Genomic DNA, 13069 nt, shown 5'->3' on the forward strand with positions numbered 1-13069 from the left:
TTCTATTGTGTCTAATGAGTAAATGCTTTACAACACCTTGCGCAGATCTTTGCTTCCTTAAGAAGGAGCAGACTGGTTTCCTTGTGAATATTTGGAGTGGGCTTACTAACTGTTTGCAAGGTTGTCATTTAAATTTAAAAGAGCTAAATGGTTGGTGTACTAATGCTGTACTATGGTCTGATAAGTCGGAGGTTTAAATTATTGATTAGAAATATTACTAAAATAGTGCTTTGCAGTAATGACATTATGCATTCCAGTGAGATTGTTTGCTTGAATCAAAGACCTGTAAAATGAACATTCAAATTATACTCTGCTGTTACTGGTTTCTAATCACTTGTGTACCTTTCTTTTTTCAGGAGGATATTCCTCGGCAGCTTCTGTATACCAGTTTGTATGTTTTTCATATTGCTGGAGCTTATCTGCTAAAGTAAGTGTTCTTTTTTTAGTTTTATTTATTTGTATTTCGCAAACCAGAGAGTAGGCAAGCACCTTGCAAATAGTCTTCTATGAGCTTATGTACAGGAGTCAGATTTTTATCCATCCACATACTTTTTTTTCAAAAAAGGCCTTCATGTCTTGCCTTGCACAGCTGCTGCAATTAGGAATTCGGTGTACTGTAAATTGTAGCTGAATTTTTCCCTAATCTAGAGATGGAACACTCTAATACACTAGTAGTTATGTGTTGGACAGCTTTCACTTGTGCATATTATAATTAGCTATTGAGAATCAGGCTCTTCAATGCTGATCTTATAGCCTTTGCTCTGAATGGGGTAACTCCTCAGCAGAACTTGCAGATGCCATTGCCCTTTACCTGCTAATATGACAGATTTTTGTGAATAATTTTACCTTTTTATTTTCTAGCCTGAACCGTTTTGGCCTAGTACTACTGGTGTTGCATTATTTTGTGGAACTTTTGTTTCACATTTCTCGCCTGTTTTACTTCAGTGATGAAAAGAATGAAAGGGGGTAAGTACATCTAGTATTTCCAATTGAGCAAACAGTTCTAAGTTTTGACCACTAAAAGCTTAATTATTCAGTGTGATCCAAATACTCAAAATAAGACACCTTGAAGCTCTGTTCCTTTGATGAAAAGTTCATATACAAGTTAACCATTACTAGCTGAAATAAAATCAAAATACTGCAGATGCTGGAAATCTGAAATAAAAACAGAAAATGCTGGAAAAACTCAGCAGGTTAGGGTTAGGGTTAGGGTTATCTGTGGAGAGAGAAACAGAGTTAATGTTTCAATGGTAGTGTCTTTAACACTCCCTTTGTCTTGTATCCATGACATCTTTGTCAATCTCTCCTGAACTCCCACTTATCCCTGACCTTCTATTTTGTTCCACCTGCTCCACCCGCTCTTAAACAGTGTAATATCCATCATATTCTACTTCTCTTTAGCTCTGAAGAAGGGTCATACGGTCTCGAAACGTTAACTCTGTTACTCTCTCCACAGATTACTTGCTGAATCTTTATTGTTGGAAAATGCATTAGGTTGTGGAAAATCTCTGGCGTCTTCACCTGACACCTCTGAAAAATATTTGTAGGCCTTTGTTTGCTCCTGATTTCCTCCTTTTTAGTGTGGTCACTTTATATTGTGATATGGTTCCCAAGAGCATTGCTAGGTCCCCATTACTTTATCAAAATGACCATTCTCAGGTGATAGCAGAAACAGTGCATCTTGGGAGCATCACAGCCTAACCTAATCCAGTCACCACCACATGTCAATACCTGATTGGCCGTACACATGAGTTTTGCTGCATGGTTGACCAGACGGAGCTCCAGAATGAGAACCCCTGGATGATCTTATTTTTACTCTTGGTATAGAGACAATGAGACTGTTTGTAGCATCAACACAATCCAACCAGATATTTCCCTCACCTATAGAGAGCACCTACAATATGACACAAAACAATTTGAGATTAGTTTCATGAGACATCAACCCTTCTTGCAGTTGCTTCAGCTTTTACTCTTATTTTGCCACCTAATATACAACACCAAAACATTTAGTTAGCCAAGTGCAAAGCAAAGAGCATGGTTGAGATTCAACTTAAACGAGCATTAGAATAGTCCACTGAAACAGGATAGGAGCAACATTAGACTGTATAAATAAGGCATTATTTTAAAGTTTAACAGATTTGCTATTTGGTCCCTTTAGTTTGGAGATTAGGATTACATGCAGTCTGCAGCTGAGTTATTTGCATTCTCTTCAAGAACTAATTGTAATATATTCATGAGAAAGGGAAAATTAAGGAAAACAAATTTGGACGGATCTGTATTTGCGATACCCTTACACTCAATCTTTGCTGATATGGATTCATTATACAACCAATTATCTGAGTTACAGAAAAATGATTTAAAGTGTAAATAGTGTGTTGCTTCATTTGTCATACTGACCACCACTTTGGTTTCTATAAATCATTGTTGGCAGACAAAGTCAATTTAATTCTAGAATGCCATATGATTATTGATGATACACAAATTCAAATAATACAATTGCATAATGACTTGTTCTGTGGCATCTCTACTGAACTACAGCTTACAAATATGTGAGCAAGGAGGATCGGATTCCCAGTCATACAGATTTGAGTTTGTAACTCACCTACCTAAAAATAAAAATCACCCCACCTCCAGAGAGAGAATTGAAAGCAATGGTTTAGTCCAGCAACAGCTTCTTGCAATTTGCATTGATCATCTGTGGTCCAGATTTCTGGAAGATCGTGGGTTCAAGCTCCACTCCAGAGCCTTAAGCACATAATTCAGGCTGACATTTCAGTGCAGTACAGAGTGTTGCATTATCATGGGTACTGTTATGCGTGAACATTAGACCAAGTCTGTTCTGCCGAATGAATGAATGAAAGAAAAGCAGGTGAATTCTGCCAGTGTAATGGCCAATGTTTATTCCTCAACCAACATCATTGAACTGATGATCTGGTCTTTTATCTTGTTGCTTTTTGTGGGACCTTCTTGGGCTTTAAATGCCTTCCATGTTTCCCTATATTACAACAATAACTACACATTTTAAAAATACTTTGTTGATTATGAAGCACATTAGGATGTCCTGAGCCCAAGAACGGTGCTATATAAATAGAAATTATTTCTTTACTCTGAGCTGGAGGAGAAAACTTAATACAGAAGAGCAAAAATAATTTGATGTTGCAGGTTCCTTCCTGAAGAGCAAGTTAAAATTCACTTGGCTTTTTAAATGAATTTTCCAGCCTTCTGACACTTGTTTTTCTCAGCTGTGTGTGTATTGAATGCAATATCTTCAATTTAATCTATCTTTCTAATTCTAGATTCACCCTTTGGGCCTTCTTGTTTGTAGTGGCACGTCTGCTTACTCTCTCTCTATCTGTCCTCACATTTGGATTTGGCCTTGCTGGAGCTCAAAATCAAAGCCTGGATTTAGCTTCAGGAAACTTTAACATACTGGCTGTAAGGTAAACATTTTACATCTATTAATGCTGAAAGATATATTGTTTCCTCGAACTTTTATTCAGGATAGAAGAATAGGTTTTAAGGTCACTAATGACATGGCATTTTTGGATCATCTTTAAATACAGACACTACAAAATTGATCTTTGTATATCTCAAATGGTATCTGTTTGATTTAATTGAACATTCAACATTCTATTTCAGTTGTTTCAGACCAAGGGAGATAAACAGAAAAGACAATCATGGTCCATCAGAAATAAAACATGTAAAATAAAACATCTTAATGGTAGAAAGTTGCCGCCTTATTCTTTTAATGCTACCAAGGGATTCTTTTCAGATACCCACAATTCACCTCTCAATTATTATTGTATACTTCTAACACAATGCTGAATTTTCTTTCCAGTTACATGGGGAAACTAGCATTGCTTGGGCAGATGGGCATCTAAGCTCTTTTTGTATCCATCAAAAAGACTACTTGAAGCGCGTGCAGGAGTGTCACAATACCATTCAGCTGAGGGAAATACATTACATGATATTCCATAGATCATGGTGAATAATTTGACCCAACATACAAGACGCCCCCATTTTGTTCAGTGCCAAAAAATCATGCTTAGTTTTATACTCTGCATGTAAGTTGAACACCGCCCCCCACTCCCAAACTTTTTTCTGCTAACAAATGTTGGACTTGCTTAAGGAGTCAACCTCAATTTTCCACCTTAGAAATGTATGTTTTACTCCCTTTATAAGTTGGTGTATGGGATCAAGCCAACCATATGGGCTGTGTTGCCAAGAAGATGCATGGGCGTTCAAAACACAACCACGCAGAGCAGACCATGCACGGCAAATTATGGACAGAAATGGGTCCTCTGGCAGAAAGGATGAAGTATAAGGCTGCTTTCAATCTCTAAGTAGCAGCACTTGCTAACTTGTCAAGTAACTGCTGCCGCGAAAGGATTTGGTGTTGGTGAAAAACTGCTAAGAGAATGGAAGAAGGAGGAATTTGTCCTGAAGAAGATGCCCAAGATCACCATGAGAACAGGGACCAGCTACTGGCCTGACCTTGAGAAGCATGTATTGGAATGGGTCCCCAAATTGTCAAAATGGCACATATAAGTGGGGCAAATCAAACTCCAAGTCCAGCCAAGATTTCAGAGCAATAGCTAGTTGGTGTAGCCACTTTATGGAATGAAAATTTTTAGTGTTCTGGCAGAAGACCAAGATTGCTCAGAGACCACCAAAAGATCTTGATGTCAAAATTACCAGTTTCCAGTGATTCTTCATCAGACAGCGGCAAAAACATCAGTATCCATTAAATCACATCGGCAAGGTGGATGAAACTCCCATGAATTTCGATATGCCTGCAACCTGTGGAGTGGGATGGTTCAAAAGTGGGTTTTAGTGAAAACCACAGGATAGGAGAGGACAATATTGCTTTGCCAGCGATGCCCACATCCTGTGAAAGAATAAAGAAAAAATATTCATGGTGGTACCAGCCTGCATGGCCAAAGGAACAAAATTTAAAGCCTATGGTAATTTTCAAATGTAAAATCAAGTTCCCTGCAGGAGGTTTTGTGCAGGTCCATGACAATGGTTGGATGGATGAGGGTGGAGTGAAGTTGTGGACCAATAATGTATAGAATAGGTATCCCAGTGGCCTACTCAAAGAATGCAGCTTATTACTGTGGGACATATTCAGATCCCATATAACCAATGAGATCAAGAGGCGCCTGTGAAGAAATAACACCCACACTGCAGATAATGCAGTGGCCTAACGTCCATATTCAACCCTTGCCTCAACAAGCCATTCAAGGATCATATTCGCACTGAATGGAATAGATGTATGGTTGCTGGAGAAAAAAACTTCACGGAGTAGAGATATGCACACTGCCCCGCTTGATGTTTTGTGTAGTTTCATCATCAAATCGTGGGATGCTATTCGTGCACTGTGTCATTAAATCCTTCAAAAAAATATGGAATACCCATTTCCATGGATGGAGAGAAAGATGATTTGTTGTGGAGGGATGATTCTGAAACTGAGAAGTGCCAAATCTGATCCAGAATGCGAATGATGCCAGGGCCAAAGTGACTCATAATGTATTTGATGAACTCTTTGCATCTTTGGCCAAAGATGATTAGTTTGATGGTTTTTGGGGGAGATGTTGGCATAGTGGTAAAGTCATTGGACCAGTAATCCAGAGGCCCAGCCTAATGCTCTGGGGACATTAATTCAAATCCCACCACAGCTGCTGGTGGAATTTAAATTCAGTTAATAAAATCTGAAATTAAAATCTAGTCTCAGTAATGGTGACCATGAAACTATCATCAATTGTCATAAAAACCCATCTGGTTCACCAGTGCCCTTCAGGGAGGGAAATCTGCTGTCCTTACCTGGCCTGGCCAACATGTGACTCCAGATCCACAGCAATGTGGTTGACTCTTAACAGCCCTCTGAAAATAGCCTTGTGAGTCACTGAGGCCAATTAGGGATGGGCAGCAAATGCTTCTCATGCTGCGACAAGTACATCCCTTGAAAAAATTAATTTAAAAAACCATTTTGATTGTGGTTAGAGATATCTTTGTATCATTAATTCATTCAATAAAACATGTCTCATTGAATTGATTTAATTTGAGTTACTGGCAGTACATTTTTTTTTCTCATTTCAAAATGGCAACTGGCTACACTACATTGGTGGTGCACATTTTATACTTGGAGTATGTGTCAACCCCTGTATTTGGAAGGATTTTTCAAGGCTTCAAAAGTCACCTTATGTGCTGCAATCTATGGTCATTTCTGTGTGTCTGTGGTGTCCAGCACTAAGGGCCTGTGGTGGGCATTTGCATCTAGTTTCAGCAATGCAGTTAATGGCAGTGAGAGAGAATTATATTGTATCAATTATAAAGTGTAATTTAACATGGAAGAATTTTTCAGTGTTAAGCTGGCAGCGCTGCATTAAAAATGCTATCGTCCTCCATAGCTCCCTCGTGGCTGTATGGATAATTGCATTTTGTGTTGTGGTGTTAAAAGCCATATGACCAAAGGGGTCCTGGGTTCATTTCTTGGCCTGTGCTGAACTAGCTGATCCTGGTCAGTGTGTATTTGGATTTTAAAGTTGGTTTCACCATCCCTCGGCTAAGGTGGTGATTCCTGTTTATGATCCAGATCCCCCTGCTGCAAAATGTAAGTGTGGATGTTGGATGAGGACAGAATCAGGATTGAATTTTAATGTCCACCAATCAGGAATTGGTACAGCATTAATAACCAACCACCACTCCCTTGTTAAGCGTGCACATGAACCATGAGTTGCACAAGGTACTGAAGCGCTACCTGTGACTGTAACTGTAATTATAGCCAGTATTGGTACCTCTTAAAGATGCAGGGAGAAACAGATACAGAAAATCTTCACAAATAATACTCCCATGGTGAGTGCAAGAAATGTTGTGAGAGTACTTAATTAGTTTTGTATACGCCTGTACTTAATCCAATACCTACATTTGCTAGTCCAGACAAGAGACTTTTTAGTGCCTTTACTTGATATATAGTTATGCTGACTCTTGGAAGCCACCTGCTGCCAACTTAGGAAGAGCGCATCTTCTGAATGAATTACATTTCCGATTCAGCAGATCCTACCAAACGGGGTTAGGTCTCTCAGGCCCACCTCATGCAGCGCGTCCACATTGCCAGCTGTCAGACTGGGTAGGGCGCTGCCCCACTTGGTCACTTACCCGTAGGCTTAGTGTTACACTTCGACAGGAATTTCTGTCACTTTATTTGCCACATTTGAGCATGCCGCTTCTTCCTCACGCCCACTTTTGAACCTTGGCAAAGAGCGACATATTTCAAATCCATTTTAATCCTTTACAAATGCTGAAACAACACTTCACTTCAAATTCAAGGGAATGCGTGCACTTTAACTGCTAGCCAAATTTTGAACTTTCTCCTTTTAAGTTACCTGCCTATGCAAGGCCAGAGCTGTGTTAGGAGCTTATGCTAATTATTTTCAAATGAGCTGCTCTTGTAAAATTAGACACAGTCCCCCTACTATTCATTCTCAATGTAGATTTGTCAGTCTCCCAAAATGTGGACAAGTATGATGGCTGTGTCGGTGCCTTTTGTGAAATAAAGAAAGGTGCGTGGGAAATGAAACACTCCTCTCCATTAGCTGTACCAGTTCCTGATTGGTGGACATTTTTGCCATCCTTCCTATTGAATTATGGTAATATTTTAAATTTTGGGGAATCAAGAGTACAAGCCTGCTTCTCAATAGACAGTGCCACCAAACCACCCAACTAGTTTTGTATTGGTTTAGAACTATTTTCGAGTATGCATCCCTCCATGTCCCATTGGTAACTGAACCAAGTGGTATAGTATTAAGCCAAGAAGTCATCCACCATCCTGTCTTGAAAATCTGTTGCCATTCCTTCAGCATTGCTGAATGTCTTCAGATGCCTTTATAACAGAGCAGTGGGACATACATACGTACACCACAAGGATTGCAACAGTTCAGGATGGCAGCGCTCAACCACCACCACCTTGAACAATTGGGAATAGACAATAAATACTGTCCTTACCAGTGACACACTCATTCCACGAGTTTTTTAAATTTTCAGTCTTTTGTCTATACCAAGTTAGCTGATGATCAGTTTGAGAGCTACAATTGACATCAGTGACTCTGGGCTAATAAGCAAGGAAAAAAATCAACCAGAATTCCTGTTCCTGGCTGGCGTATATGTATACCATGGGGAGAATTTTCTCGCCATCGGGCAGACTGTTTGGGAGTGGGCGTGTAGCCGATTGCTGCCCGTGATCGGCTGTGCGCCGCCATTTTCTGTGGGTGAGCCAATTAAGGCCCGCCCAGCATGACGCGCACCCGGAAGCACTCAGCACTCCCTGTGCGGGTGGGGGGAGGAGGGAGAGTCAAGGTCTGCACTCCTTCACACATGTGCACGCAAAGATTCGCAAGGGCGCGGCAATCTCCCTGAAGCACAGAGCTGCCTCGGGGAGATTACTTTGATAATGAAAAGTTGAATGAAAGAATTTTTTTTTTAAATTTCACATGAGCTGGGACATGTCAATGAATGTTAATAAAAATTTTGATTAAACGTATAAACGCTTCATGAAATCTCATCCCACCCGTCGATGAGGTTCCATGAAAAATGCGAAGGCCGCCTGGGCTCTTCCCCTGCCCGCCAACCTTAAGGTTGGACGGGCAGCCCAGACAAGTACCACAATTAGTTTTAATAATGGCCTTAATAGGCCTTTGACAGTTTGGCGGGCGCACAGCCGACTCCGCTGCGTGCCCACCCAATGAATGACGCGCAGTGATGTCGGGGCACACGCCTGACATCACCGCGTGTCATTTTACGCATCAGTGAGCGGGGCCCACCAACCAGAAGATTCAGGCCCATGTGAAATTAGGATCAACTGTGATACCTTCTGCAGTGCAATTGGCTCAGGCATGAAGAGATAAGTACTGGCTTACCTATTGAACTGTACTCCAGCAGGAACAGCAGTTTTTATGGGCAGGCAGGAAGAAAATTGAAATTATTTTAAAACTGAGTCACAGATTGTGTAAATGAATATACTAAGGCACATGTGTAAGACAGACTTTTGTCTTTTGTGAACAATATATGTGAAACTAATAAAATTGAAGTTGAAGAAATTTAACCACAAATATAATTCTATTATTAATTCCAGAATAAGTGCCCTGGCTGCCATTTGCCTGACACAAGCATATATGATGTGGAAGTTCATTAATTTCCAACTTAAGCGGTGGAAAGAGCATGCACAAATTCAGGCTCTAAAAAAGAAAGCTACCATTACAAAGAGCAAAGCAGCTAAAAAAGGAGAAAATAAAGGTTAGTTTAATCATTTAAAACAATGCAAAAACGTCATTTGATTCCATACTGCAGTAATGCAAATTATGTTGTAATGTTCAATCTGTTGCGAGTTGAATTCAATTCTAACATGTTACAATGATTCTCTGACTGGTGAAAATAGAAAGTGGTGTAAATTCATAGGTCCATAGGTATGCGGTAGGGAAAAAATAGATGAAAATTTCAGGTTGAACTCCTTTATCTATTATTTTTCTTACAGATAACGACCTGCAAATTTGCAGCATTTTGTTTTCATACCAGATTTGCACCGTTTCTGTTTTTTTGTGTTTATTCTGCCCTATCTTTAGGCTATTCCTAGTTAGGCACCATATGTACTTCTGTGAGGAGCAATTGTATTCTCTCTCACTTGAAGAAATGCTAAAGGTTCTTGACTCTGGCTGCAAGTTTATTAAGAATAATATCATGCTATTCCTGAAATGTGTTCGAAGATCTCAATTTTTTTCCTTGCATCTTAGTTTCTTATTTGAAGCATTGTAGTCCGTAGCGGTACTTCAGCTGGAGAGTAAACTAACGATGTCTGATTGACCGCCCATTATACACCTCAACCACTTCTCATTTATGTTGACTACATCTGATTCTGCCAGTTTGTCGCCACTGAAGCTGAAAGTTCTGCCCTGTATGGTTTAGCCTGTAATTTATTACCACTTCATCTGCTTTTATATTGGTTCCAATTTTTGTCTGTATTCCCCATTGTACAGACTGGTTGCAGTCCAGAACTGTAATTGACTGAAATTGTAAATATCATATTTCAATCCCAAGTCTCCCACAGGAAACAAACAATTGTAACTGGTCTTCCTGTTTTGCAGCTAATGGAGTAAATGGGACCGTCACTTCTGAAGATAGAGATTCTCCTCGTGCAAGAAAAGTCAAATCGTCTTGAAAGTTATACTACATCGGTACATAAATTGCCAATTTCATGATTTGTTTCTGCTTTGACAATTTCCCCTCCAAACATTATTTATTTGCTGCAGCAAGCAACATTTACTTCTAAGTACCTGTGTAATGCTGTGCATTCAAAAGCCAATAAAGCTAAAGGGAAAGAAAAGCTGAGGGTGGGAGGTTACTCATTATTCAAATAATTCCCCTGTTTTATAGAAGGAAAATAATAGCTTGAACAGATGCTTTATTTTTGACATTTTAGTAAGATCTTGCCTCCCAGAGCAACACCATTAGAAAATATGGAGGGAAGCAACTTAAAGCTGATCTGAGATCAGGTGCAGAGCTGCTAGCTTTGAGAAACTGCACTATAGCTAGAATCCAGGTTTCTCAACCCATAGTGTTGTTTCTCAAGTTTGGACAGCTCTGTTGTGACTCGTCAGAGAACAAATCCTTGATTTTTTTTTAACTGAACCACTTCAGGAGACGCAGTGTGATGTCTTTGAGCATGGAGGACTGCAGTTAAGGATCTCTGTGCTAGTAAGAAACATGATTGTGCTAATGTGTCAAAAAAAACTTCTGCTAGAATTTTCTCAGATTAAAAACTTACATGGGTGATTCAGCGATCTGGCTCCCCCTGTATGGCGTGGCACTTGCATGGGCACATCTACAGACATTGCAGGGGGGCCTTCATTTGCTATGATCTGCCCACTGGAAGTGCCAGCAACTGGTCTGGCAGGAGGTGGCAGGTGCCACATGCCAATAAAATAGTAAGAAAAATTTTGTGAACATCATGTAAAACTGTGATGGGCTGCAGAGAGAGAATTTGGGCAGTGACACAATATGAAAAATAGAATGATTTTTAACATTATGCTTGTTTTCACCTGTGGTGTGTGTCAAGTTATATTTTGGAAACCATTCCCACCTGTAAGAAGGGTTGTTTTGCCAATTGCAAGCTTGATTATATTACAAGTCAGAAACTCATCACCTAAATTCTAATTTCAAATGCTATAAATTGAGCAACATTGTCAAATTCTATGAGTCTCTAATTATTGTTCATAGTTGGTACTGATACTTATGGGAAATGATTTTGAAAGTGAAATTATCAAAGAGGAGACATGTATATTTTCAAAGCTAAATAAGTTGGATTAAAATAAATGCAAGTTCTTATGACAGGCTGCTAATAGCAGATTAATTTTCTATGCCTTAATTTGTCGTAATTGGAACAGCAGTATTCTTCTCCATTAATCTACTTGACTATTTTCAATCAGTTTTATAACTTCAAAGCCAAACTCTATGTTCTCAGGTTAATTTTGAACAGGGGCAGTCTGTGAAGAGACCACTGCAATAAAGTTTTTCTTTTAAAATGCAACAATTACATTGCAGCAGAGCTTCATAGAGGAGAAAAGAAATATGCTTTTTTATTTTTTTACTCTAATAAAAGACACAAAAAGGGCTGCCAAATTTTAATAGCAGTTTTATAAAACTTATGCTAGGCCTTAGTATGGCAAAACGGCTGATGTGATAGATAATTATGTGACTGTTATTAAGTGGACAATTATTGTACAACAATCTTTACTTAGGGAATTGTTGATTTCAAAAGAAGTTTATTAATTTTATAAAACAATTTAGATAAATGAAAATTTCATATACGAAGATCTTTGTTACCTTAAACTTAGTCATTCCTAGGTTGCTAACGAATGATGGAGCCTTGTTACAATACATTTTCTTTTTGTAAATTAAGGAATGTTCCTGGATGAAGCACTTCAAATACTTTTCTCCTGGAAAATACAGTCCTGAATATAGTTTGGAATATAACTTAATTTTTGTATGCGGATGAAGGGCTAGAAGTAGAGGATAATATGCAGATTGTCCTTTTTGCTGCAATGCAGCCTCAAACCCAAGAAGGTGACCACTCTCTGCTGCAAAGGTCACTGGGACTAGGTGGCACAATGGGGTCTGTCTCTTCGCTTCAGAGTTGAACAGAGTAATGAGGTGAAGGCCTCTGTCTCTGGCTATGGTTCCTGTATGATATGAATTTGGGTAGCTGTAACCCAGTTAATGACCCAAAGCACAAAACTATCCACAATTTTCATTAAAGTGACAGTCTCAGGGTGGCCAAGGAGTGGTTGGGAGTTGGGATGAGTCATGTTGTCAAGAGTAGAAACAGAGTAAAAGCAGCTTCCTATTGTGCCTGACTGCTAAACCTGACCTGGGATTGATTGTTGCTGAGTGTTTGAAGTGGAAAAGTATTTTCTTCACAAGTACTATCCTTCCTCACATCAGTGAGCGCACCAGTTCACCTCGCTGCCAAAATATACTTGTAAACAATAAGTCCAGTGCTGTAGTTTTGAATGGAACATCCAGGGATTATTTCTTTAACTTCAAGTTTGCTTAGTACAGATTATTATTTTAGACACTTAAAATTGCTGGAAAAATGTAATCTTTTGACTAGATCTGTTGTGAGTACATTAAGATGCGGTACATCTTACAGAACTAAGATCAAGGTTCTGATTATAATACAGGAGACATGGTTTTATTAAAAAGTATATTGTCTAAAAATTGTAATTTCAGTTCTGAAAGAGCAGCCTGGTTTCCTGTAACTGCATTCATTGCAGAGCAAACGTGAAGTAAAACTGTCCATCCTACTTTGTGACTGAATTTGTTAATTTCTTGCACATCTAATCATTTATTAGATTTCTTAAAATCTTCAGTAATATTATACAATCATTGAAAAAGTAAATGGTGAAATTATGCTGTATATTTTGACCTGTGACCTTAATGACTATGAACTTAAATTCTTGCATCACTCAGCTTGCTGTGGAGTATTGTCAAGTGAAGACATGGAGTTGGATCCTAATGA

At 39.1% G+C, this 13069-nt stretch overlaps 1 protein-coding gene across 1 annotated transcript in view; it reads left to right on the forward strand.

The window, feature by feature from the left end:
• tram1 (translocation associated membrane protein 1) overlaps window positions 1-12854 on the forward strand; it is a 28400-nt gene extending 15546 nt beyond the window's left edge. Inside the window, exons 7-11 of the mRNA XM_078535511.1 lie at window positions 357-427; window positions 862-966; window positions 3297-3440; window positions 9131-9291; window positions 10137-12854. Coding sequence (XP_078391637.1) covers window positions 357-427; window positions 862-966; window positions 3297-3440; window positions 9131-9291; window positions 10137-10210 — 555 coding nt within the window. The 3' untranslated portion in view covers window positions 10211-12854. The remainder of the gene's footprint in view (window positions 1-356; window positions 428-861; window positions 967-3296; window positions 3441-9130; window positions 9292-10136) is intronic.
• Window positions 12855-13069: the final 215 nt, after the last annotated feature.

This window comes from Cetorhinus maximus, unplaced genomic scaffold (genome assembly GCF_964194155.1).
Source record: "Cetorhinus maximus unplaced genomic scaffold, sCetMax3.hap1.1 HAP1_SCAFFOLD_501, whole genome shotgun sequence".
In the NCBI taxonomy this organism is placed as follows: Eukaryota; Metazoa; Chordata; class Chondrichthyes; order Lamniformes; family Cetorhinidae; genus Cetorhinus; species Cetorhinus maximus.